Source organism: Balaenoptera acutorostrata, chromosome 12, assembly GCF_949987535.1.
Source record: "Balaenoptera acutorostrata chromosome 12, mBalAcu1.1, whole genome shotgun sequence".
Lineage (NCBI taxonomy): Eukaryota > Metazoa > Chordata > Mammalia > Artiodactyla > Balaenopteridae > Balaenoptera > Balaenoptera acutorostrata.
Window position 1 is genome coordinate 34311378 of NC_080075.1, and position 27114 is coordinate 34338491.

Consider the following 27114-nt stretch of genomic DNA (forward strand, 5'->3'; position numbering starts at 1 on the left):
GGATCTTGTTTTCTTTTCCTTTTTCCCCCTTGTGTGTTTGTTTATGTTATTTTCCCCCCAGCTTGTCATACTACTTTTCTTCATAAATTGAGATGATTCATCCTTTTAAATATAAATATAATTTAAACATAATTCAGTGATTTTTTTTATTCACAAGGTCATTCACCCATCATCGTTTATCAAATTCCAGAATATTTCTTTCATCACCCCAAAATGAAACCTCACACCCATTAGCAGTCACTCCCCCTTCTCCCTTGCCCCAGTCCCTGGCAACCATTAATCTGCTTTCTGTTGCCTATTCTGGACATTTCTTATAAATGGGCTCATACAGTAAGCTCTTGTGTCTGACATCTTTCACTTAGCATAATATTTTCAAGGTTTATCCATGTTGTAGCATGTATGAGTACTTATTCCTTTTCATGGCTGCATAATGTTCCATTGTCTGGATATACCGCATTTTGTTTATCCTGATGGACATTTGGGGTTTTTTTTTTTCACTCTTTGGCTATTATGAATAATGCTGTTATGGACGTCTGTGTACAAGCTTTTGTGAACATAATGTTTCATTTCTCTTGGGTATATACTTAGGGGTGAAATTGCAAGGTAAGATGGTAACTCCACTTTTTGAGAAAATGCCTAAGTATTTTCTGTAGAAGCTGCACTATTTACATTCCTACCAGCAGTGTATGAAGGTTCCAATCTCTGTATACTTGCTGACGTTCTTTATTGTTTCTTTTTTTGATTATAGCCATTCCAGTGGTTATGAAGTGATAATCTCATTATGGTTTTGATTTGCATTTTCCTGGTGATTAATGGTGTTGAGCATCTTTCCATGTGCTTATCATATGCTCTTTGGAAAAATGTCTATTCTGATCCTTTGCCAATTTTTATATTGGGTTGTCTTTTTATTGTTGAGTTTTAAGAGTTCTTTATATAGACTGGACACTGGATTCTGTTTTTTTGGCCATGCCACGTGGCTTGTGGGATTTTGGTTCCCCGACCAGGGATTGAACCGGTGCCCCCTGCAGTGGAAGCACGGAATCCTAACTACTGGACCTCCAGGGAATTCCCATGGATACTGGATTCTTATCAGATGTATGATTTGCAGATCATTCTTTGCATTTTCTTTTCACTTTCTTGATAGTGTCCTTTGAAGCACAAAAGTTTTTAATTTTGATGAAGCGAAGTTTATCTATTTTTTCTTTGACTACTTGTGCTTTAGGTGTCATATCTAAGAACCATTGCCTAATCCAACATCATGAAGATTTGCATATGTATTTTCTTTGAGGAGTTTTTAGATTTGTGGTCCATTTTTGTTACTGAACTCAAGTTCAACTGCTCACTGCTCAAAAGCCAATAATCAAGAGGCAAGTGTCAATAGAAAGGGAAGGTGCTTTAATCAGAAAAAGCCAGCAATCTGGGGAGAACGTGGACTCATGTCCCGAGACCAACTCCGAAGATTCTGCTCAGCCATGACAGTTTTTTTTTTTTTTTTGGCTGCGTTGGGTCTTCGTTGCTAAGCGCGGACTTTCTCTTGTTGCAGTGAGCAGAGGCTACTCTTCATTGCAGTGCGTGGGCTTCTCATTGTGGTGGCTTCTCTTGTTGCGGATCATGGGCTCTAGGCACGTGGGCTTCAGTAGTTGCAGCACGCAGGCTCAGTAGTTGTGGCTCGCGGGCTCTAGAGCACAGGCTCAGAAGTTGTGGCACGTGGGCTTAGTTGCTCCGCAGCATGTGGGATCTTCCCAGACCAGGGCTCGAACCCGTGTCCCCTGCTTTGGCAGGCGGGTTCTTAACCACTGCACCACCAGGGAAGTCCCCATGAGGGTTTTTAAAGAGAAAATGGTGAGGGGAAGAATCTCAGTGAATCATCAAGTCAGGAGGTTGGGTTCTGCATCATTCTCCATTGCATGCAGGCTGGCTGACTCTCTCTTCAGATGTTATCTTGCCCGTATGATCTGCCCGCAGGATTGCTAAGGGGACTGTTGGGGGTAAAGAGCTGGTCATTCTTTACTTAATTCTTCATTCTTACTTCTTTTTATCTAGGAAAAGAATCAACAGATTAATTAGGTTCTTTCAAGGTTGGAGGGGAACAGAAATGGGCAAACAGGAAAGGGGCAAAAGAGCTGCTTTCAAATCCCCACTGTCTAACATCATTCCATTTCTATGGGATTAGGGGTGAAGGTCTATCTTCTGCAACTTCTTCATGCTGACGTAGGGTGCCGTATTCTCAGAGTGGAAGATGTCAACATGGGTCTGTAGCATCTCTTTGCTGACAGTTTTAGTTGGCCGCTTACATATTACAGGCAGAACAAGCTACAGTTATTTTGATGCCCACAGAGATATAGATTATTATGAGCAGTAATGTTAATCCCATTCTCTCTGAGCCCAGTTCTCGGAGGTGTGCTAGCCACAGATTCAGTACTGCTCGAGGTGGCGCAGCTTATGTCATGGCTACAGTCTGGTTATCATGCAGTTAGCTTTGTTCCTCTGGTGGCAGTTGTAGTATCTAAACAACTCAGGAGTGTGCATCAGACACTGACTCCGTGACTCTGTTGTCCTAATCATTAACTGCTCAGTTTTGTACTTGGTGGGCCCTACAGGGTTCTGCTCGGTTCCATTTTGAGTTAATTTCGGTATGTGTTGTGAGGTAGGAATCCAACTTCATTCTTTTGCATATAGATATCCAGTTGTCCCAGCACCATTTTTTGAAAAGACTCTTCTCTTCCTCATTGAATTGTCTTGGCACCCTTGTCAAAAATCAATTGGCTATAAATGTATAGGTGCTACACTAAAGATCTTGTGCCAGAACGTAAGTTAATGAACTACTTCCCTCATAGGTAAAGTCTCACTAGGAAAAGGAGAAAGTCATCTTAGTGAACTGATTGATTTATATCCTGGAGTAAGCTCCTTATCTCCTTGTGGACTGGCTTCTACCTAGAAAATGTTTGTGGAACACATTTTGAGTAGCACTCCTCTAGATCTTTGGTACTTTAAGTGCCACTGCCCAGGAGCACCCCAGGCTCTATCCCAGAGCTACTAGATTAGAATCTGTTTTTAAACAGAATCCCCAGGTGATTCAATGCTTATTAAAGTTTGAGCAACATGCCTCTAGAATCAGACTCTAAATGACTTTAAAGATCTATTCAGTAAGTAGAGGATTAATTAATGAGTAAGACTTGGAAAAGGGAGAATAAATGTGATTGTAGGCAGGATTATATCTGGGACTTATGTAACAGAAACCCATAAGGGCCCCAGATACGTTGCCTTCGGTAGAAATCCAGGGCCAGTCCAAATCTCAAAGCGTTTCTCTTCACTACTGCACTGGACTTGATATCGTTTTTGTTTGCTTGTGAATTATAAAGAGTTACAAAGGAAATGTAGACTTATAAAGGAGAGTTACAAAGGAAATTTAGAGTTACAAAGGAAATTTTCCTAAAATTTAGGAAATTTTAGAGAAGGCGGGTGGGGCATAATAAGGCCGAAGACTTTTACAAAGCAACTTTGGGAGAGAGAAACTAATTCCAGGCCTTAGAACTGCTTTCCTTCATCCTTAAGTTAATAAGAAGCTGAACTTGGGTTAAAAGTGTCCGTGGAATCATAGTGTGATTCTAGAAGTTGGCAGCAATAGTGCCGAGTCATAAACTCAGAAACCATCGACTATTCGGAGGGTCAAAACAGATAAATAGACCTCTTTGGAAGCTTACTGTATGCAAATGCAGGCACTGTCGGCATCAGGAATTTGCAGGGATTTGTCACGCGGACGTTCCAAGGAAGGGTGACCTGAGCAAAAGATACATAAGGAAATCAGTTACATACTATACTCATTTTACTATTTCAAGGTGAGTGACATTACTGACGTGCTACTTAGAACGCTATCTTCTTTGTTTTCTTGAACATAAATATAAAGGCTTTTATAGATGTACTTAGGAATTGAGTCCTCTGCTTTCTTAAAAGGCTTTAAGATTCTTAGGTAGGAATTTCCTGCTGCAGGAATTTTGAAGCTCAGGGTAGAATACTGTTCTGCGCTACAAGCACCATTAATTAGGACCACAGATAAACTTGAAATGTGTGGTCATCTATAGGATCTGGGTAGAAGGCCTCATTTTCAAATGGTACTTTTTGTATGTGTTTGTGAAAAAAGTTTTTCATCACTTCAAGCATTTAACTCTGAAAGTTAATAAGCTAACTACAAACACTTTAAATATCTCTTCAGTAAAGCAGGTCTTCTAATAACATGTTTATCCGTGTGGTTTAATGTTAATTTTAAAATAAAGTTTAAAATGACAAGTCTTTAGACTTATCACTGCTTCCATGATTTAATGTAATATAAACTGATCTAATCCATAGTTTAACTGAATATTCCCCACTCCCCTGAAAATCAGAGTTTGACTTATACTCATCATATAGACTTTTATCTCAATTCTCCAAATAATACTTGTAGCCGAGGGCATCAGAGCATCTTACTTATATCCTGCCTTTTCCTGAGTAAACCGATAGTAACTGAGTTACCTCCATGCGGGTTCCATCCCAGACCTCTACGTCCATTCATTCTGTTCTGTAAGCCTGGGGCTGGTCTTTTAACTAAAGCCAGGGAAAGCTTGGACATCCTTTGGCATGTTGCTGCTGAGAAGTGCTGTCACACTGCCCATGAATGTGAGTCTATCTCAGCTTGTAGTAAGATTTTCTCTTGACCTTTTCTACATTTCACAGCCATTCAAACAGATCTTCTCTATCAGTTCTAAACCAGTGACATCCTAAAATCAGAGACGTCGCTGTGTCATCAAGTTGTTAAAAGTAAAATGCCATCATCTCCCTCCAAAGAGGCGGTCTTTTCTGCTTGGACATATCTCAGGATCTCTGCAGAAGACACAATGAACAGGAATTTGGGCGTGGACTGATCAGCCAGCATCTTGGCAGAGTGTTCTAGGATGCCATCTGCAGATGTTAATTATCCAGTTTGGGTCCTCTAATAGCTCTTGACCTCCTCTTGGCTCTATCAGTTGCTTCTTATTTTCCTTCCAGATTCTTATTATTCCTCTTGGGATGAGACAAACTCAGAGGCAACATTGCTGATTTCTTTTTCAAACAGCTAAATGTAGAAACATTAGTCTTTCATTCCTTCTTGTGGACATTTGGAGGACATGATCTGCTGCTGCATTTTGTTTCAAAGAAATTCTCTCCACTTCTTCCTACTTCTAGGACTGTGTAAATGGAAACAAATTCTAGAAGAGCTGATAAGACTGAAAAGCAGAAGGATAGTCCTCTAAAACATGAGCCCTGAAATCACTTTCTGTTCAGAGAAACTTGAATTCTAGAGGCTGCTTTTCTGCCTCATCATCTCCCTTGTCTATTATCCAAAACAGTTGCTCTAAGCCTTTTATTTCTCTCATCAAGCTTCTTTCTCATTCCCTAACAGTTTGAAGATGATCTTGTACTCTACCAAAAACAGAACAGTAGACCTGAACTTCCTCAAATTCCCTTTTTTTTTCCCCAGCCTTAAACCAATGTGCATGCCCATCCTTATTTCCTTCTTGCTTGCCAGGAAAGAAATGTCTCTGAAAGATCAGTCCCTTTAACAGTGCTCCTAATCCCTTCCCTTTTCTACCTGCAGGACTTTGTTCGCTCGGTTATCCTCATCCTGTCCTGTATCTTAAAGCACCTTTTTGTCCTGGCTCCTTTCACTCTCCAGTGCTCAATCCTCTCCCATCCTAAAAATTCTTTCCCTCAGTTCAGTGCTGCTCCTCTTTTTAAGCTCAAAATGTCCTGAAAGAATCACCTGTAGCCACTGGCTCTACGTATTCTACTCCCATTCTTCACAAGTCCAGCTCCATTCTTACTTCACTTTATTCCTTTTACCAAACTGTTCTTGCCTAGATCTCCAGCGACTTCCCAGTCGCCAGTAGAAGCAATCACGTCTTTACCTTTGGTCTACCTTTCTGAGGCAATAGTCATTCTTAATCCTTCACTCAGAGGAAAGTTCTAAGGAATTTTAACTTGGATGCTCAGAGTTCAGGTGTGTTGGTTTGATACTGTGAGGCTTCCTCTTGTTTGGGTATGTACTTTCAGACTAAAAGAGACCGTATCACTTTGAACAGCTGAAGCTCCAGTTATTGTGGCGGTGGTTCAAGTTGCCACATTTGTATGCTGACTCTTACAGAACCAGGTTTCCCACCTCCCTCCTCCCATTTCTTTTATTAAACAAAGTAAAACAATTTATTAAAACTAGTTAAAAAATAAAACCTTGGGACTTCCCTGGTGACGCAGTGGTTGAGAATCCGCCTGCCAACACAGGGGACACGGGTTCAAGCCCTGGTCCGGGAAGATCCCACATGCTGCGGAGCAACTAAGCCCACGAGCCACAATTACTGAGCCTGCGTGCCACAACTACTGAGCCTGTGCTCTAGAGCCCGTGAGCCAAAACAACTGAACCCGCGTGCCACAACTACTGAGCCCATGCGCTCTAGGGCCCATGTGCTGCAACTACTGAGCCCGCGTGCTACAACTACCGAAGCCCGCGCACCTAGAGCCCGTGCTCCGCAACAACAGAAGCCACCACAATGAGAAGCCCGTGCACCGCAGCAAAGAGTTGCCCCTGCTCGCTGCAACTAGAGAAAGCCCGCGTGCAGCAACAAAGCCAAACACAGCCAAAAATAAATAAATAAATAAATTTATTTAAAAAATAAAATAAAACCTTACTTTGTGCATAAATCCCATTACCCAACTTGCTCAGTTTTTGCTCACTAATGACCTTAGATTTTGAACATCATCGTTACAAAGATTTGCCTCTATGGATATTGAAATAACCAGACCGAGGGATGAGGCAACTTCCAGTGTCTAAATGGGTCCTGACACATGGGAGGTGCTCAGTATGTATTTGTTGGAAAATTAATTCCACAAGCAGCTCTGAGAGATGCAGTTCCAACCGGAGAGCTGGAAACATAACCCATCTTATATCCCAGTTGGTTGGCTTGAGAGGCTTAATTGTGAGCAAAATGCTTAGGTCTGGATGCCATTGTAGTCCCTTCAAAACTTTAAAAAGCGGTTATTCTTTTCATATATTTCCTAGAGGGAGAAAAACAGTATGAATAGTTTAAAAGTCAAGTTGAGTTCACTTGTGTTCCTACAACCAGGAAAAAAATCAGTTTCATTTTTCTGAATTAAAAGTTCACATATTTAAATAGTTCATGCTGTCGCTCTCCTGCTAGCCCCTCTGCAGTGTTTCTGGAGATGGGAGTCTTTGCTTCTGGTTTATATGGAATGTTGATGCCGTGAGCAAGTAGGCACCATGTGTGCATTTGGTTCTAGAATTTAGTTCAGGAGAGCGTTGTGGTTTAGAAGGGTTGCAGAATTGCTACTGAAGAGCTGACCGTGAATCTCAGAGACCCGCGGAAACCTGCTCTTGACCCTGCTCCTTAGGCTTGTCTCTTATCACTGTTAGTGTTGTCTCTGTGTATTTAAGTTATCTGGGCTAATGGAAAAGCCTGGCTTGTCCTATCTCTACTGGTGTCTGTAACTGATCATTTATTTCTCAACTCTTCTTTACAGAGGGACCTGTCGGGGCACAAGAACATCGTGGGTTACATTGACTCCAGTATCAACAATGTGAGTAGCGGTGACGTGTGGGAAGTGCTCATTCTGATGGACTTCTGCAGGGGTAAGTACATGCGCCATACCTGAAGCTCTCATTTCTCTAACACTTTGATTGTCAAGGGTGTGGGGTCATTTCAGTTAAGGTGCACTGTACCCTAACGTATGTTGTTCCAGTTTTAAAGATTGGAAAACGAAGAGGCTAAAAAATACAGAGCCTTCTGTCACTTCTTGGTTATTCTTACGATGGCGAGAATCAGTGGCACAAATAATTCAGAGTGGTAGATAATAGAAAACTCTACTTTTGTTAGGTTTGGGAAGGTTTGGTGCTTATATATGAACGCGAATGTATGAGAATGAGAATGAATGTGTTCTTCGTGATGCTTTAAAACGAATGATGAAGGCACATAATAAAGACCCAACTCCAGATAGACTAAGGGAACAATTCAGCTTCCCTCACTCATGTGTTCTCTTCTCCACCCACACCACCATCCTTGCATTAGGGGGTAAAAGAATCCTTTTCGTCTAATGGAAATGACCCTGCTCTTCTTGCTGGAGATCTGTGATTGCCAGGAAGGCTGCATTCAAATGATGCTGCCATTAACAGTAGAGTCAAGTAGTTGAAAGCTCAGAGTTTCAAGCAGTATTTATCTTGGGAAACCCAGGCTGTAGCATGAATTTATTCCAAGTTGACTGCATTTCATACAGCTATTGTTTGGAGGTTTGGCTTTTTTGGTCTAAGCAGCTGTCACTTACATTCTTGGGTCATTGTCTCACTGTTTGGTGCCCAGTTTTGTAATCACCCTTAGTTCCACTAACACGTTCCTTGCCTTTACAGATACTGTCCATAAATTAAATATGTTAGTAATGCTTAAAATGTGATGTTAACCAATAATTTCAGCCTTCGCTGTAACAGCGGTTAACCTGATTTTGTAAAGTACTACCACATTTGAACTTGACAGTTTGTCTCCTCCTGCTCCTTCCTTTTTGGACAGTAAAATGTTTAGAGACGAGGCAGTAGGAGAGTCCAGGGAGCTGGATAATTTTCTAAGCGAGGTCGTCAGTCTTTCGGTCCTGGAGATTAAATGTTGGTGTAGCATTTCTGCAGACCAGGCAGCAAGCAGTAAAGCCAGAGAGACCAAGCTGTTTCTAAAATACAGACTATCAAACTGCCTTCTTCCTCCTCCTGGGGTCTATTGTGCAATCTGATTCTTACTAAAAGATACAGCAGATTGAACCTGTGGCCTCGTCCAGTGCACAACAGGGACAGTATAACCAGGCAACTAGAGCCAGGACCATATTGTCAGTTCTGCTACTAATCTTGAAGACAGAATGAGGGCAGCTCACATCTGGGCTGCTTTATATGATGAAGAAACTGTTTTGACACCGTAGAAAACAAGTCCCAGCCTGGGAATCAAGATACCGGGGTTTAGTCCTGGCTCAGCCAGTGATGGGCCGAGTCCAGGTTGCTCCTCTGTGGACAGCCTTTCATTCTCGTGGATAAGTGATGGGTCTGAATGTTTATAACCTTTCCTCTGCTCTGCACCTCTCTCAGGAGGCCAGGTGGTCAACCTGATGAACCAGCGCCTGCAAACAGGTTTTACAGAGAATGAAGTACTCCAGATATTTTGTGACACCTGTGAAGCTGTTGCCCGCCTGCATCAGTGCAAAACTCCTATTATCCACCGTGACCTGAAGGTAACAGATCACCATTAAGTGCATTCATTAAGTGCATTCTTATGGAGTATTTTCTGTCTGCCCCAGGAATGGGGTAGATGTTCTGGGGATGTGAGAAAAGCGTAAGGCATGGTACCAGATTCTAAGCTTACGTTCTGCTTGGGGAGAGAAAGTACGAAGAAAAAAATAAATAGCAGAACAGTACAGTACAGTACAGCTATCAATTTTATTAAGTAGCTTTCAGAAATTCTTTATAGGCTTCCCTGGTGGCACAGTGGTTAAGAATCCACCTGCCAATGAAGGGGACACGGGTTCGAGCCCTGGTCTGGGAAGATCCCACATGCCACGGAGCAACTAAGCCCGTGCGCCACAACTACTGAGCCTGCGTGCTGCAACTAATGAAGCCCACGCATCTAGAGCCCGTGCTCCACAACAAGAGAAGCCACCACAATGAGAAGCCTGAGCACCGCAACAAAGAGTAGCCCCTGCTTGCTGCAACTAGAGAAAGCCCGCGCGCAGCAACGAAGACCCAACAGCAGCCAAATAAATAAATAAATAAATAAATAAAACAAATTAAAAAAAAAAAAGAAATTCTTTATAATCATCAAATGCCTGAACACATCTTTTTTGTTTTTCCTGATAAACTCCCAAATTCACTTTTCCAGGGTCAGAAAAAGTAATATGCTAATTTGAAATTTATAAAACAGTGGTGCTTGATCTTTAAAGTCTATTTCATACTTTGTGAAATCCATTAATTGGTGATTTAAAAAATTTGTCCTACTAATTACCATCCCCTTGCACCGGGCCTTTCGTCCTGTAGTCACTTGACAATGTTGGTTGAATGGAATTGGCACCCAGTTAGGATTCACTAGCATCGCTGGAGCGCTGACAGTGTGCCAGGTATTCTATTAGACACTTTATGTGCACTGTCTCTTGGGAGGGAGACATTCTTCTTTGCATTTTACGGTTGGGGAAACTCAGGAGCTGAGAGGCTATGTGATTTGACTAAGGTCATATAACTAGGAAGGAGCAGTACCAGAATTTGAATCCAGCTCTTCTGATCCTAAGTTACCATTTCTTTTCATTATACTTACGTTTCGAGAAGCATGCTTCGTGGCTAATATTTGCATCACTGTCCCCTAGTGTGCTTGTTAAATGCAGGCTACTGGGTTCCCCGCTGAATCTTTTGGGCTATAATTTTTTTTTTTTAAACAACTTTATTGAAGTATAATTGCTTTACAATGGTGTGTTAGTTTCTGCTTTATAACAAAGTGAATCAGTTATACATATACATATGTTCCCATATCTCTTCCCTCTTGCATCTCCCTCCCTCCCACCCTCCCCATCCCACCCCTCTAGGTGGTCACAAAGCACCGAGCTGATCTCCCTGTGCTATGCAGCTGCTTCCCACTAGCTATCTATTTTACATTTGGTAGTGTGTATATGTCCATGACACTCTCTCACCCTGTCACATCTCACCCCTCCCCCTCCCCATATCCTCAAGTCCATTCTCTAGTAGGTCAGTGTCTTTATTCCCATCTTGCCACTAGGTTCTTCATGACCTTTTTTTTTTTTTTTCCTTAGATTCCATATATATGTGTTAGCATACTGTATTTGTTTTTCTCTTTCTGACTTACTTCACTCTGTATGACAGACTCTAACTCCATCCACCTCATTACAAATACCTCCATTTCGTTTCTTTTTATGGCTGAGTAATATTCCATTCTATATATGTGCCACATCTTCTTTATCCATTCATCCGATGATGGACACTTAGGTTGCTTCCATGTCCTGGCTATTGTAAATAGAGCTGCAGTGAACATTTTGGTACGTGACTCTTTTTGAATTATGGTTTTCTCAGGGTATATGTTGGGCTATAATTTTTGTGATGGTGCCAGGGAAGCCCAGGAGTTTTTATCTTAGGCACCCCAGGTGGTTTTTGTATATTCTAAAGTTTGAGGATCATAGCTGCATACTAGCATTTCTGTTCTGAGGGTGTTTTTTCGTTTGTTTGTTTGTTTCTTTAATTAAGATACCATAAAATTCACTCTTTTAAAATGTACAATTTGGTGGATTTTAGTATATTTACAAGGCTGTGCAACCGTAACCACTGTCTAATTCCAGAAAATTTCATCATCCCCCCAAAAAACCCTGTATTCATTAGGAGTCACTCCTCATTCTCCCCTTGTCCCAGCCCCTGGCAACCAGTAATCTACTTTCCGTTGCTTATTCTGGACATTTCATCTAAATGGGCTTGTATAGTATGTGACCTCTTTCACAAGCATAGTGTTCTCAAGGTTCATCTATGTTGTAGCGTGTATCAGTACTTCATTCCTTTTTGTTATAACATTCCATTTTGTGGATATATCACATTTTGTTTATTCAGCAGTTGGTGGGCGTTTGAGTTGTTTCTACTTTGGCTATTATGAATAAGGCTACTATGAACATTCATATACTAGTTTTCACGTGGACATATGTTTTCAGTTCACTTGGGTACATACTTAGGAGTGGAATCGCTGAGTCATATGGTAACTCTAATTTTTTGAGGAACTGCCACACCGTTTTCCAAAGTGGCTGCACTGTTTTACGTCCCACCAGCAATATATGAGGTTTCCAGTTTCTTCACACTAACTTAACACTTGTTATTGTCCTATTTTATTTTCCCGCCCTAGTGAGTGTGAAGGCTCCAAAAGCCTTAGACAGCCTTCTGCAATGTACCTCTGCTCACAGTCAGCCCCTTTTCTGAGTGGAGCGAGGATACATCTCAGTGAATATTATGAGCCTCACGTCGTACAAGTACATAGTTCTGTGGGGACAGTGCAGATACAACATGGTTCCTATGCTCATTGCGTTAAAGTACTGGTGAGAGAATGTAAATGAAATATTTGGAATTGAAACCTAAATAAGTGAAATACAAAACTCTATAGAACAGAGTGATGAATGGAAGAGATTCAAGTGGCTTAATATGTGGTCAGATAGTGGCATCTGGCAATGGTGGTTGGAGCCTTCTGGAAAAGTAGGATTTTGAAGGATTGGTGGGATATGGGTGGTCACAGAGAGGATGAAGGGCATTTCAGGCAGAGAGCAGGGCCCGAGAACTGCCGAGAGAAGGGAACAAGAAGGCATTTGAAGATGAGGAGATAGGTGAAGGCTTGGTACCTGGCCAGTTACAGACCAGGCTAGAGTGACTGCAGGCCACTGCTCTAAGAATGTAATGACACTTTTCTTTTTTAATTGAAATATAGTTGATTTACAATGTTGTATTAGTTTCAGGTGATGACAGTTTATTTCTGGTTGCCTTAACCATGAGTGCAGTTCTCGGGCATGTCAGCATGTATTTCAAAATAGGCAGTGGTACCAACATTTTAGGGCCTGACCTTTCTCCCTGCCACCTGCCTTGGAGAACAGTTCATGTGGGGCAAAGAAAAGGGGGAGAAGGGTGGCCCAGCTGCACCAGCACTGCTTCTGTGACCCGTATGAGCTCAGGTTTCTCCAGAGCCCCCTTCTCCCCCCAGGTCAGATGGGGTTCGATTTCCTATTGGAACTCAGATTCTATAGCACAGTAACTTGTACCGACTGAACTGTGAGCTCCGTGAGTGATGAGCGTCCTCCATGTTGCCAGATGCACAGGGCACATTCCTATCCCTGTCTCGTTCTCCTGCCTGTGGCATTTGCCTCCTCTGTGACCGTCTCTTCCCATGACCCCTGTGCAGCGTGTTCTCCCGGGCCCCTCAGGCTCCTTGGTTGCCCCTCTTATCACTTAGCCTCAGAGCCTCAGCGTCCTTGTCTGTGAGGTGGAGACAGCAGCGCCAGCCTTGTTAGGGTCAGGGTGAGGCTAAAGGAGAACATGCACGTCAGCGTGCAGGCGCATACTTGGTGTAGAAAGTCCTGAGCGGGCACCCAGGGAGGTGAGAGCAAGGGAGGAGACCAGGAGGGCCATTGAGCATCCTTGTAGAGAGTGCTACTCCCATGTTAAACAAAATCTTCCTTTATGGTAGCTTTTTTCAACATTTGTTGGATTAAACGAGGCCTAAATGATAATCATTTCATACCTGTAAATAGCACCGGCCCAGTTTACCCATTCCCAGTGTATTAGTGCTGCCGTGAGGTGGTGGAGAAGCGTCACCCGTGATGGGAACCTGAGGCACAGAGCGCAGTGTCTTGCCTGGGGACACGGTCGGGGGTTGGTCTCAAGCAGCCAGAGCCTAGACTCTTCTTTCACTGCTCTGAACAGCCTGTGAGATGTCTCAGCAGAGAAACTCGGAGCAAACTGGAATCTGAGGGTAAGGCTGGGGCACAAGCGAGTGGCTGCCACGCTCTCTTCCTCAGCCCCTGCCCTTTGCCCCTCCGTCATCCGGGGCTGGGCACACAGTAATTGTGTTCAGTCAGTATTGAAGACCATCGGGTGTGCTGCTGGTTCGCCAGTAGTGGTTCAGGAGACTTTGTTTCCCTTTCTCCTTGACCTTGCAAATAAGGAGTGTAAATTGGGGCCCCTGGGAGGAGGCCTTGATGGTGATTGTTCTCGAGGAGTCTTGTTGCTGTTGATTTTAGTCGTTGACTCCCGGTTGCTTTGCTGAAGCTTTCCCAAATTCCCCAAATCTTACACTCATTGCCCTCTGGATGCTTTTGTTAGCATGTTAGATCCTGTTGACTTCTACTACTGTGTGCCTGGTGGGCAGTCACATCGCCTGCTGCACTGCCAGCTTCCTAGGCAGGAGTGAAAAGTCCCCCTGTGCTTCCTGTTGGCCCTGGCTCTGTCACTGCATCACAGGGCCTTGGCCGCTCTGAGCTCCCTGTCACGGCTAGAACCAGCCAGCACAGTCCTAGCAGTAGCCAGAGCCAGGAAGTTCTTCGTTGTCCTCTTGGCCAGAGAACGTGCTGGGGGCTGGTCTCCCGGTTGCTCCCCTGTGAGCGAGGTCTCCCTTGGCGACCAGGCGCCTCGGGAGTAGTCTGTGGGGTACAGGAGGGAGCACAGGCCAGGGCGGCTGTAGGGCCCTGTGTTGAGCCAGTGTCACCCTCTGCAGGGGCCAGCTTGGTCACACGCAGAACTGAGAAAGGGCCCTCTTGCCCTGCCTACCACATGTGTGGTCTTTCTTGCAAGTTCCAGAGGGGAAATAAGCTGAAAGTGGTCCCTGTCCTTAAGCAGCTTATGTTCTAAAAATAACCATGACAGAAGTTCTTGTCTTTATTGAAAGTCTCTCCTCCAGTACACAGTTTTCACATTTTCATTATTTCCCCCACTGTTTAATTGCCGTCTCTCTGAAGAATGATAGAGGTCATTACTGCAGATCATGGGGGGTCGCAGACCTGGGACGGTCACGTAAGCCAGCCCTTTCTTTTTACCAACCGCGAAGCCTCTGCCCAGAAAGGCCATGAGCTGCACAGTGAATTCAGTGATCAAACCAGAACAAAGGCCAAGGTTGTTTACTCTCAGTTTGGTTTCTGTTTGTTTGGTTTTGCTGTATTTTACCATGATGTTTGTCCTAACATTTAAGAAAGGGGAAGAAAGGGTTAAGACTTAATAAGTACATTCTAGATTGAAAAAGTTCTGAATGTCTCCTCAGTTGTCAGAAAAGAGGTGTAGATCTCATGAAGTACAATAGGATGAAGATTCTTGTCCTATTTTTGGAGTCATAGGTTGGAAAACCTGCATGCATCTAATCCTCCACCATTTCCAGTGGTAAAAAATTAAACTCTGTGGCTGAAATGCCTGGATGCCGTATCTGCTTGGAATATTGTCAAGATGAAGAGGTCAGGAGGAGGTGGCTTTCCAGACCTCTTAGCTCAAGCTGTGAGCAGAATTTGGGAGTGACAACTTTAATAATGCTCTTAGGCTGACAGGTTGGGAATAAGGTCAGCAATGTTAAACTCTCAATGAGCTGAAAGGTGGGCGGTTGAAAGTGATGGTAACCAGCGTCAGGCTGACTTCCTGAAGGGCTTGGCCAAAAACGAAGTCACCGTGCAGATTCTCTGAAGCTTCCAGAAGCTGGTGTATGAAGATCCAGTTGGTCCTCGACCTTCCTAAGCTCTTTGAATCCCTCTCGGCCCTGGTCATCTCACAGGTGGACGATGGTACCTGCCCTCATTGTTTCCTTTCTCTCACATCAGTGCAGCGGGGGAGGGTGAAGTCCCAGGCGGTGTGGCAGCCTGAGCCCGAATCCCGCCCTCACAGCCTTGTGACCTCAGCCATGTTAGGTAACTGGACTCCGTTCTCTCGTGTGTTAAGAGGGACAGCGGGGCTGCGTAAGAATTTCGTTAAATACTGTAGGTAGAAGTGTACATGGGGCAGGGTTGAGCCTATATTAAGCTCTGTTAGTTGCTGATACCATTGTTGTTTATATCATCCTGCCCCTGTGCCTTCCTGTTCCTAGTTCCACTTATCTAAGTCCTGCACTTCCTCCAAGGCCCAGCATTATCTTGTCTCCTCATTCATAACAGTGCTAGCCCATGATATGTCCGGTCCCATGTTTTCAGTTTTCCGGTGCCCAGGATGGTGCTGCCCCAGCCACAAAGGCCTGCCTCTGTGCCTCAGACACCTCATGTGTGCTCCCACCTCTGCGCCTTTATGCTGGCCGCTCTCTACTGGGAATGCTTGTCCCCCACGTGGTCCATGGCTGCTCCCCTCATCAGGGTGACTGTGCTGTTTATAGTAGCATCCTTCTTTACTTTACATACATTTAATCTGCTGGGGTTTTTTTCACAATATTTATCACTACTGGGCAGTTATACTTTTTTTTTTTTTTTTTAATCATCGACTGGACTCTAAGCTCCATGAGAGGGACTTCCCTGGTGGTCCAGTGGTTAAGATTCTGCGCTTCCACTGCAGGGGACACGGGTTCGATCCCTGGTCAGCAAACTAAGATCCCGCAAGCCCTGCAGCATGGCCAAAAATAAAATAAAATAAAAGTTAAAAAATAAAATAAAATAAGGGACCTCCTGGCAGTCCAGTGGTTAAGATTCCATGCTTCCACTGCAGGGGCACAGGTTTGATCCCGCATGCCATGCAATGTGGCCAAAAAAAAAAAACCCCTGGATTTCCCTCGTGGTGCAGTGGTTAAGAATCTGCCTGCCAAAGCAGGGGACATGGGTTCGAGCCCTGGTCCTGGAAGATCCCACATGCCGCGGAGCAACTAAGCCCGTGTGCCACAAGTACTGAGCCTGCGCCCTAGAGCCCGTGAGCCACAACTGATTAGCCCGCACGCCACAACTACTGAAGCTTGCACACCTAGAGCCCGTGCTCCGCAACAAGGGAAGCCACTGCAATAAGAAGCCCGCGCACCACAACGAAGAGTAGCCCCCGCTCGCCGCCAGTAGAGAAAGCCCGCGTGCGGCAATGAAGACCCAACGCAGCCAAAAATAAATAAGTTAATAAATAAATTTTTAAAAAAACAACAAAAAAACACAAAAACACACAAAAAAAACCCCTAAGCTCCACAAGAGGATGAACTTTGATTTGTTCACAGCCTTATTCCCAGAACCAAGAAAAGTACTTGGCACGTAATAGGAGGTAGTAGGAGTTCAAATGTATTTCTTTAATAAAGGAATGATAACAATACCTATCTTACATGTGTATAGGGAGATTTACAGTTCATTCTCTTACTTGCTTCATAAGAACAGTGATAGAATTATTATCAGCTTTACTTTACAGATGAGAAACAAGCCCAAAGACGTTGGTCCAAGGCCAGACATCTAAAATAGTCCCTGAGGTCTTCTGAACCCCAGGTGCAGTGTGGTTGCCACATGTCATGCTCTGTGTTAAGTGTTTTGTTGATGATGGTGCTGGCGAAGATGCAGGCAGCAGCCAGCTGGAGCTCGGAGGTCTTCACTGGTGTTACACAGGGACGGATGGAGAGAGGGCGGAGCTTGCAGCTACTGCTAAAAGTGGCTGCTGCCAAGGGATCTCACCTTCGTCATCTCAGCTGATCCTCCCAATAGACTTGCACGGTAACCAAAGCAGGGATTATGGTTCTTCTCTGCATTGATAGTTCTTTGATATTGCTCAGGCTTCCCCTACATTGATATCTCTGGCTCTCTTGTCTATTTTTGTGCACACCCTTAATTTTTAACTGGTTTTCCTGTAAATATAGTTTTGTACAGTGTTATCTTTGTGGGAGGGAGGGAGGCCAACTGGGGACCAGGTTAGATATAGTATAATTCCTGAGTTCCTGAGTCAGTCTGGAACTAACCAGAAATACAAACCTAGTTTTTAATGTGGGGGGGGGGGAACAAAACCAAAAACCCTGATGTGCATCATCTTTTATTCTGTCCTTTGTCTACTTAGTTTTCCTCCCTTCCCCAACAGTGATTTTGGTCCCTAGAACTACCTTGTTTGTGTTTTGATATGAATTCGCTTTTCAGTTTTCTAGATTGTACATTCCAACATTAGAAGGAGAGAATCTGATTCAGGAAGGGACTGCACACATACAACAGGAGAAGCATGGTTTCACAGACACCCTGTAGGATGTATGAGGCCAGCAAGGAAGATTGTTGCTGAAAGATACTGAATAAGGGATTTAGGGGTCCCTTATGTGTGTGAAATACTGGCCAGGTATTGTAGGGGACACATGGGCATAATATAATTACAGACCAGAGGCTGGCAGACTTCTCTGCAAAGGGCCATAGAATAAATATTTTAGGCTTGTTAGCTATATAGGCTCTGTTTCAACTGCTTGACTCTGCTGTTGGAGCTTAAAAACAGCCATAGACTAGAGGGTAAGTAACCAGTGGGCATGGCTTGATTTGGACAGAAGGTCTTTGTCAGCCCTTCCTAGCAGTGGTAAGTTCTGTAGATTTTTGTAGGGTGGCCATGGAAAGTTTTACTGAGGAGTTATGGCTTGAGCAAGGCCTTGAAGAATGGCTAGGAGTTGACTAGTGGAGGGAGCAATTGAATAAAAAGACAAACTAGTCAATATGGGGAATGCTTAGGAGACATTGAGCAAATCAGCCTGACTAGTATTTAGACACTTGGTTCCTCATTGACTAAGTTCCTATTATAGGGACATTTCTGAACATAAAGAACTAAGATACCCCTGGCCTTAAGCTTGTAACCAGTACATTGGGTGAGTGTAGTCATCCCTACCAGGGTAGGAGGGTGGGGATGGGGGTGCTTGGAGTAATTGTTCTGCTTCTAACCTGCTTCCTGCCCTGGCAGAAAGACAATTCCCTGTCCTTCTCTAGAGCTGGATTGCCTAGGTTCACTTCCTTCCTTAATCACCGTGAGCCTCACTTTCTCTGTCTGTATAACAGGGATTATTATTACATTGTTACTATGAGGATTGAATGAGATAATCCATGTAAAGTGCTGAGACAGTAGTACTTGTATTAGTAAAAGCTCAGTAAATGGTAGCAGTTCTTTTTATAACCTCTAAATTCGATTGGAAATATTAGTATTGCCTTGTTGGAATTATTTTAGACTCCTAAAATCAGTATACGTTCAGGATAGCTTGACTGTTTCACTTGGTGTACATAGATTAAACTCATGAGCATTATAAAAAGCTGTAGATGGTGGAAATATTTGCCTGACTCAGCCTTGTCTTTGGGGAACAAGTCTTCCCTAAGAATTCTTATTCACAAGAGCATATCCACGCAAGTTTATGGTCATAGTTCACACTGCCTGTGTGGCTAAAAATCCCAAGGTCAAAATTATAAATTAAAGTGATTATAGGTTATTAGTGCCCCAGGTGCATAAGTGAATTATCTCTGGAAGAATAATAGACTTTAAACTCAGGCCTCCAAGGCTTCCCACGGATGAATTCCAAGGAACATGAGTTAACAACAACAATGACAAAACCCCTCACAACAATACCATGAGTGACACTCAGTAGGAATAAGAAACAATAAACTACAGAGTCAGTTTGCAGCAAAGACTTTAGGTATTGGATTTAGTGGGTACAGACTATAAAATAAACATTTTTATAATATATAATTTTAGAAGAATTAAAAGAAAGTATAGAAACAAGAGACATCATAATTGACAAGATATTTTTAAAGGGACTAGTAGTAATAGTAGGGGCCTGGGTATTTGGTGGCTCCTATCTTATTTCTGACAGACTGATACACACACATACACACACACACACACACACACACATACACACACATAGGATGTTGTATGCATTTCTCTTTTTTAGTTTATTCCATTTAACCAACGTTTTCTGTTCTAAGCACTATGTTAGGCATTGGTAGAGAAGGCTACAAATATCTGTGCTTGTCCTTAAGGAGCTTATAGTCTACTCTTACCTTTGTTTTCCAAAGGTGATCAGTCTTTGGAAGGCTGAAGACAAAAGACAATGGAGACTACAGACTTACTGACCTAACAAGATTTTTTTGGCTGCCATTTTACTGCCCACGCATAGCCAGGTCTGTCCTCCGGCATACCAGTCAGCTCAATTCACCTATACCAAAAACTAATACATCTTCAGTACAGTAGTGCCCACTGTTTTGGAGTTCTTATTTCTTTGGCAGTGTCCTTTGATACCAAGGATTTCACCAGGTTCTGGTCTTCAGAAGCTCCCCCCTACCCAGAACTCCTAACTCACTGCCCAAAGAATTCATCTATAAAAATATAAGGATGGTACTTTAACAGGAGAACTGTGCATTTGCCCACAGGCCTTTAATCACTTTGAAAAGTAACCAAAATGTAGCAAATATTTATTAATTCAGAAAATCCTAACCTATCGTAGTAAAGAAACTGATATATGTGTTTATAAGGCCCAAATGAAATCACTGACATCAGGAAGAACAGAGTACTGAAGGAACGTAGGGAAGGAGTGATATTTGTCTGAGTGGGGGCCTGAGGAAAGCTTCAAAGAAGAGGTGGCATTGGAACTGGAGTTTGAAAGATGAATGGGATGTTGATAGTTAGGTAAGGAGTTGGTGATCATCAGAAGCATCTTAGACTGAAAGAAAGGCAGGAATAAAGATACAGAGGCTTAGAAGTATAAGGACTATTTCTGCAGAGCTGAGAAATGTGACTAGAAATCTGGGAAAATGGGACTCTTGCTTCCCCACTGTGGAATTTCTTTTTTTTACCCTATTGCTGTGCATCTTTTTTTGTTCCACTTGGAATGACCCCTGTTGACATACTTAGAGGAGAATAACTTTCCTATGCACATTAATGAGATTATCAGAAATAAAATATTTTATTTATGTGTATGCAAACCAAATTTTCAAACATATTACTAAACGATATCTTGGAATGGGCGGCTGGGCGATGTTTTTCAGGTTGAAAATATTCTCTTGCATGACCGAGGCCACTACGTCCTGTGTGACTTTGGAAGTGCTACCAACAAATTCCAGAATCCACAAACTGAAGGAGTCAATGCAGTAGAAGATGAGATTAAGAAGTAAGCTTTTCCTCCTTTCTTGGAATTTTATCCACTATCAGATCAGCAGTTTTACCTTCAGCTTATGATTGAGAAGGTCAGGGTGAGAAGACAGTGGTGCTTGTCAGTTGCCCCTCGTCTCAGATCATCATGTTGGCAGTTGGGTTGTTGGATTTTAAGTGGAGGATGGGGAGGGGGTTCATGACCATTGAGCAGTGGAGTAAAATGAAGGAATCTTACAGCACTTTATCAATGGTCCTGTGGTCATTATACATAGATCTTTTGATTTACATCACACAGCCCTTAAAAAGGTGCACACACCTTAGAAGTACTGTGATGTTTTTAAGTGGGAGCACAACAGCTGTGACATTACCAGTCAGTCGGTTGTGCTTTTTACTGAAACCTAAATGGCTGTGTATTCCTTCCTGCTCATAAGGAGCTCACCTGCAGTCTAGTGGAATTAATGGTGCGTAGGGCTGTTAAAGTCTCTACAGATAGTGAATCACTGACTTCCACGAGAAAAAAAGCGTCTTTAGATTTGTGATTCCAGTAAGAACCTGACCCATTTTCCCCTGTTGTCCAGAGTGTTGGATTTTTCACAGGCACCAGCACTCACTATTACTGCTCATAAATCAGCAGTCTAGAGTGCACACATGTCCTGATCCTCTCTCTCCTTTCCTGCTTCACCCCTGGCAACCAAGCCTGGGGCACGAAGACTTACAGTCCAAGGCCCTGATGGGGACCTAAACCCCAGAGCCCTCTGGGCTCTAGAGACTCAAGCAGCGCCAATCACAGGCTTGGTAACACTAAGACTCTCACTTAGAAGATGAGCTTATCCTTCTCTTTTCTTGAGCCAGAGATAAGAGGAAAACTGTTGTTTCAGCCTTATGCTGGCAGCAAAGATCCGTCTACCTCCCAGCCTAGCCAGGGCCCACTTTCTCCTCCTGAGTGTTCCAGCCAGTGTTACATCTCTGTGTCGAGCCACATCTAAAGGGATTACTATTTTAAAAAAACAAATCAGCCAAATATACTATCAGACAAGAAGGATTTACAGGAGAAGATTTTGTTATTTGAGGAGCAAGAAAAGTTGCTTTTAGAGTTTATTTAATGCCTTAGTGTCTGCGTCCCCACCTGCTCTTAGATTGGAAGGACTGTAGCTAGAGGGCCGTGGGTGTGTGCCAAGGGCAGCTCTTCATTTCACCTGCACTAGTATTCCATACTGTCTTCTCCAGGGTGCTCCCAGGGAACTAGACTCTCCTAATATATATGTATATATATATTTTTTTTTTTTAAAGTAATTCTGCTACCCCTGGTTTTTAATTATAGCATTGACATATTTAACAAAAAATGAATCTCTTGATTGTAGATACACAACGCTGTCCTATCGAGCACCAGAAATGGTCAACCTGTACAGTGGCAAAATCATCACTACGAAGGCAGACATTTGGGTAGGTGTCAACTAACCTATCCACATCTCAGATGTCAGCAGTCTTGGCCGTAAACTCCCAAGTTTAACGCAGACAGTGCCATAGCAAGAGTGGCCACTGTACCATATCATTGTCTACTTATCCCTCAGGGTTATTCTTGACTCGAGGTGATGAGCCACTGCTTCTTGAAGCATGTCAAAGGAAATTACTTTAGGCCTCTGTGAAAGTTATTCAGGTGACCTGCCCATTATTTAGGTGGTTTTCACATATGTGTTACTGGTTCTTAAGAGCAAAACCAGCTGAATACTTGTTCTTTACTGGAGCACAGTTTGGTAATGAGGATAGAAATAATATAACTTAGCAGATAAATAGTGATGTTGGGTTCTAAATGCAAGTTTCTAACGGGTTAATTGTACAGAGTGTTTAGATCTGCTGTAAATGTGGATGGTGCCGGTATCTCTCGCAGACCCATTTGCAGTCATGATACATAAATCACTAGTAGCAATCTGCTTTTCTTATTTTTTTAGGCTCTTGGATGTTTGTTGTATAAATTATGCTACTTCACTTTGCCGTTTGGAGAGAGTCAAGTGGCAATTTGTGATGGAAACTTCACAATTCCTGATAACTCTCGATATTCCCAAGATATGCATTGCCTAATTAGTAAGTATTTCAAGTTTCTAGTTTCACATTTTTATTTCTAATCTCTAGGAATGGATCGGAGGATAAAGGGATTAGATCCCAGGAGTGATGAGTGGGATGCAAAAATAAAGAAATCAGTTGATAACTGTTGGTCACTCAAAGACCATGGTCCTATGGTGTCTAGTTAGAGCGGTGAGTCTTTTTGCCAGAAATCTAAACTTGGTTTCACACCTGGGCTGGCCACCCGAGCAGAAATCTTCACTGGGCTTTGAGCATTACAGTACTGCTCTGTTCTCTTGCGGTCTATATGAAAGCTGTGGTACCAAAGGAGTCCAGCTGACTCATATCAAGCGATAAGAAATTCATCTTTGCAAAACTGGAAGCAACTCAAATTACAATGATTGCAATGCGTTGGCTGAAGTGAATACATAATTAAGACTACGTAACTCTATGGAACTAGGTTTTTTCCTCTCATTTAGGTTAATCACTGGATTTTGATAAAAAGCATTTAAACTCAATGCTTTAAAATGTTTTTAAGAGTCCCCACTCTTTTGTATCATCATAGTAAGCATATGTACTAATGTTCATTAACCAGATGGCAGAATAAGTAATCTCTGCTCAAACCCCTGTATTGGAATGCTAAAGAAACAGAGATTTTTATTATCTTTTTACTTTGGTCAAGATGTTTAGTATCCACATTTTAACAATCACAGATCGTAAATCCTGAGTAATGCACTTTGGGTCCTAGGTGGGGATACACTTGGAGAAAATAGAAGAAGCAAATGTGGTGCGGAGCATCTGACATTTGTTGAAGGCCTACTTGTACCTCATTTAATTCTTAAAACCCTATATAGCAGGGGTCCCCAACCCCCTGGGCCGCGGACCGGTACCGGTCCATGGCCTCTTAGGAACCCGGCCACACAGCAGGTGAGCGGCGGGCAAGCGAGCGAAGCTTCATCTGCCGCTCCCTGTCGCTCGCATTACAGCCTGAACCATTCCCCGCACCCCTCTCCCCGTCCATGGAAAAGTTGTCTTCCATGAAACCGGTCCCTGGTCCCAAAAAGGTTAGGGACCACTGCTATATAGTAAATATAATTATCCCTATTATACAAATGAGGAAACGGAGCCTCAAAAAGTATAGGTAACGTACCCAAGTTAACATAGTAGTAGCTTTTAAGTGACTACCCATTCCATTATACTAGTTTACACCAGTTTTATCAATCCGCCTCTTCCATTTATTAATACAAAAGTGGGGGCAGTATTTAAAGGAATGGAATATGGTGTTTAATGGTTGTTGGATGTTTTCAGAGGTAAAGCATTATATTGATATCTGTACTAAAATTGCAGCTATGTAAATGAGATTGCAAGGAAATATGGGAAAATGGCCAAATTTATTGCTAGAATGGTAGGATTTTTTGCTAAAAAAAAAAATTTTTTTTTTTTTTTTACTTTTGTGCAGCAAATTCATATTACGAAAAACAGCTGTTTATGAATGTGTGTAATGTGGCATCTTTCCTAAACTCTGATCTGTTTCACTTTACAAACTGTTGGAAGAGTCCACTGTCACCCTAACTCACAGGTCTGAAAATGCATTTCTTGTTATCCCCCCCCCCCACACACACACACATCCCCCTTTCACTCCCAGTACAAGGTTCCCCTCTCCTCTTTTCAGTTTCTATCAGTGGTGTCGCCATTCAAGCCCAGGTGACTGAAATTTAAAGTTTTCTTTGGATCTGCCTAGCAAGACAGAATAGAGTCAGTCATTTCCTAAGCAGCATTAACGCTTTCTTTGAAGTTTCTCCTGTTTTCTTGACATTCTCTCTGTTCTCATCACTGTCACCATAATATATACCGACCCTGTCGGCTCATGCCTGTACTGGTGGACTGGCCTCAGTCTGTCCAGCACACCCTCACTATGAGAGTAATCTTATAAAATACCACCCTATCATGTCCCTATTCAGTAAACCTCATGGCTTGCCAATGGTCCCATATATTCTGGTTTCATCCTCCCCACCTTATTTCCCTTTATTCTCTGACAAGGAGACCTCTGCCCTGTCCTCTTGGCTCCTCTATTCCTTGCAACAAAGCATTCTGTTGCCTTTCTCCAAGTCCGTCTTTGCTCAGACTGTTTTCTTACCTGGAATGTCTTTTTCTCTGCTTTTGCCCTGACTGACTAAATTTTTTCCTGCCTTCAAGGACCAGCTCCGCTCCTGCCTCTTCTGTAAAGGCCTTCACAAGGCTTCAGCCTCATCGGTCTTTTCTCAACTTAGGGTCCGAACCATTCATTTGATTACTTAAGCAATAAATTGCCTTACATTGCTGTTTACATGTATATGTGTATGTGTATGTGTTTGTGTGTCTTCTCAAAGATTTTTTCCCCTGGGGATTTTTCCAGCTTCAGAAGGAGCAGAAGCTTAAAGGACCTGGAAACAGACACATGATCTATAGATCACAGTAAAAGTAGAGATGTATTTGTTATCTTGTCATTCATTTCTTTTAGATTGGAAACCAGCTAGTACCTCCAACAAAAGAATAATAAGTAAATTCATGAAATTTGAGTTTGGGTTATAATTATCAAGAATAATCATTTGTCTAGCTGATAGTATGAAAGAAGGAGGCCAGAACTTCCTAGGTACCAGAAGATGAATGTGTTAAGTTCCACACTGAGAACTTGAGTCCCTGTTGTGCAGGGCACAGAATGTGAACTTAAAGTATCTTTGTTACAATTCAAAAACTTTGTTATTTTCTTGGAGATATTTAAAATTTTAGGAAAATTAGAGCTTCCCTTTCTGAGAGGGGAGGAAAAGGGCTAATTGTACTGTCTGACTTTTATGAGAAATAAAAATTTTTAAAAGACAATTTTGGTAATAGAGAAATTATGCTTCTTAGCTAATGTAATAACTCTTTGGGTATTATTAAATAAGTTCATATATGTTTATCTTAGGGTATATGTTGGAACCAGACCCTGACAAAAGGCCAGATATTTACCAGGTCTCCTACTTCTCATTTAAACTACTCAAGAAAGAATGCCCAATTCCAAATGTACAGGTATGTGAAAGGTGCTTTTTAGGGGAAATAAACATGATTGAATTGTCATTTAGCATTCCTGGGGTATTAATCAGCTGTTTAAATGAATAAGGTGTCCCTTGCTTTATCTAGTAGGGGGCATTCAAACAAAGCTAACTATGAAGGAGTTGCTATAAAGGGAATCCAATTTTCCCATAGAATTTAATTATAAAACTGAGGCAATTTTACACACACACACACACACACACACACACACAAACACCCTGGGGATTGAGTTGAACACTTTGGGTAAAGATTGACCAACTTTACCTTGTCAGCTGTCCCAGTTCCCTGAGAGCCAACGTGCCTGTTGTATTTACTGAGAGGAGGTTGGGCAGGCCGCTTCCCTAAGGCAAGGCCCTGGACTTGCCCCTGTGCCTAGTGGAACATAAGCCCCTTGTCCCTTTCCTCCTTTGCTGTAGCAGACCTTTCTTGATTTTGCTTCTGTTGCTGGCCAGTCTGGAACTCACACTCCTTTTCTTCTACCCTCCCCACATACGTCAGGCCATCAGAATGTTTTCTACACGTAGTCATCCTAAACTCTACAGACAGTTTTCAGAGTACGGTGCTTGCAAACACCCTTCTTGTAGTCTTGGCATATTTTTCATGTCATAGTATGATTCAACTTTCTTGAATATTTTACTAATGGATGATGTAGTAAAAAATTTCTAATCGCACATTGTCTTACTAGTTTCTCCAGTAATGAACTTCTGATGTCACTACTGGAGCTCGAGGGTGCTGATAAATAACCCTTCTCTTTCACTCGCACATTTGGAATCAGATGTGGGAATCGTTCAGATGGAGCTCGGCATATTGGCTTTATTACTAATAAGACTGAGTCAGGGAATGTGGCTTGACCAGTCAGGCTCCCTAACATTAGCTGCACATGACTGGTTCCTGAGGGACAGGCTCGTCCATAGAGGAGGGGGGGCGAGGGCAAGCCAGACCAGCTCACGTTTCTCTCCCAGTCTTATCAGTCGAGTAAGTTCCCCGTTTCACTTGGGAGAGGAATGCTTGGAGGGTGGGAGAGAAGCTAGGAGAAATTTTCTAGCCGAAATCCGCACCCCTCCCCACCACCTGAAAACATGAAGGAAATGGAGGTGCCTCCTAAAAGCCACTTTCATTATTAGTGTTCCATGGTTCGGGTTTCCCAGATTAAAACGAAGGATTCTGTGCAGTAACCTAACACAACGTGATCCCTTTTGCTGTCCCACTTTCCCATTCATGAAGTTAAATAACGTGAAATAGGATCGGAAGCATTCAGGTTGGTAACTTGTTTTTTAAAAAGTAAGCTTCACCAGTCTCAAGCCGTTGGGCACTTGCTCAGTGGTGGTCAGCCGTTGTCTCGTGGCTCTCTAACCACAGGAGGCGCTGTTGGACGGATGGTGCAGCAT

At 42.8% G+C, this 27114-nt stretch overlaps 1 protein-coding gene across 14 annotated transcripts in view; it reads left to right on the forward strand.

The window, feature by feature from the left end:
• Nucleotides 1-27114, forward strand: part of AAK1 (AP2 associated kinase 1) — a 176351-nt gene that overhangs the window by 79211 nt on the left and 70026 nt on the right. For all 14 annotated transcript variants that reach the window (XM_057557742.1, XM_057557743.1, XM_057557746.1 and 11 more), the window contains exons 4-9: nt 7546-7654; nt 9143-9285; nt 20488-20609; nt 21955-22036; nt 22543-22675; nt 25599-25702. In XM_057557742.1, coding sequence (XP_057413725.1) covers nt 7546-7654; nt 9143-9285; nt 20488-20609; nt 21955-22036; nt 22543-22675; nt 25599-25702 — 693 coding nt within the window. The remainder of the gene's footprint in view (nt 1-7545; nt 7655-9142; nt 9286-20487; nt 20610-21954; nt 22037-22542; nt 22676-25598; nt 25703-27114) is intronic.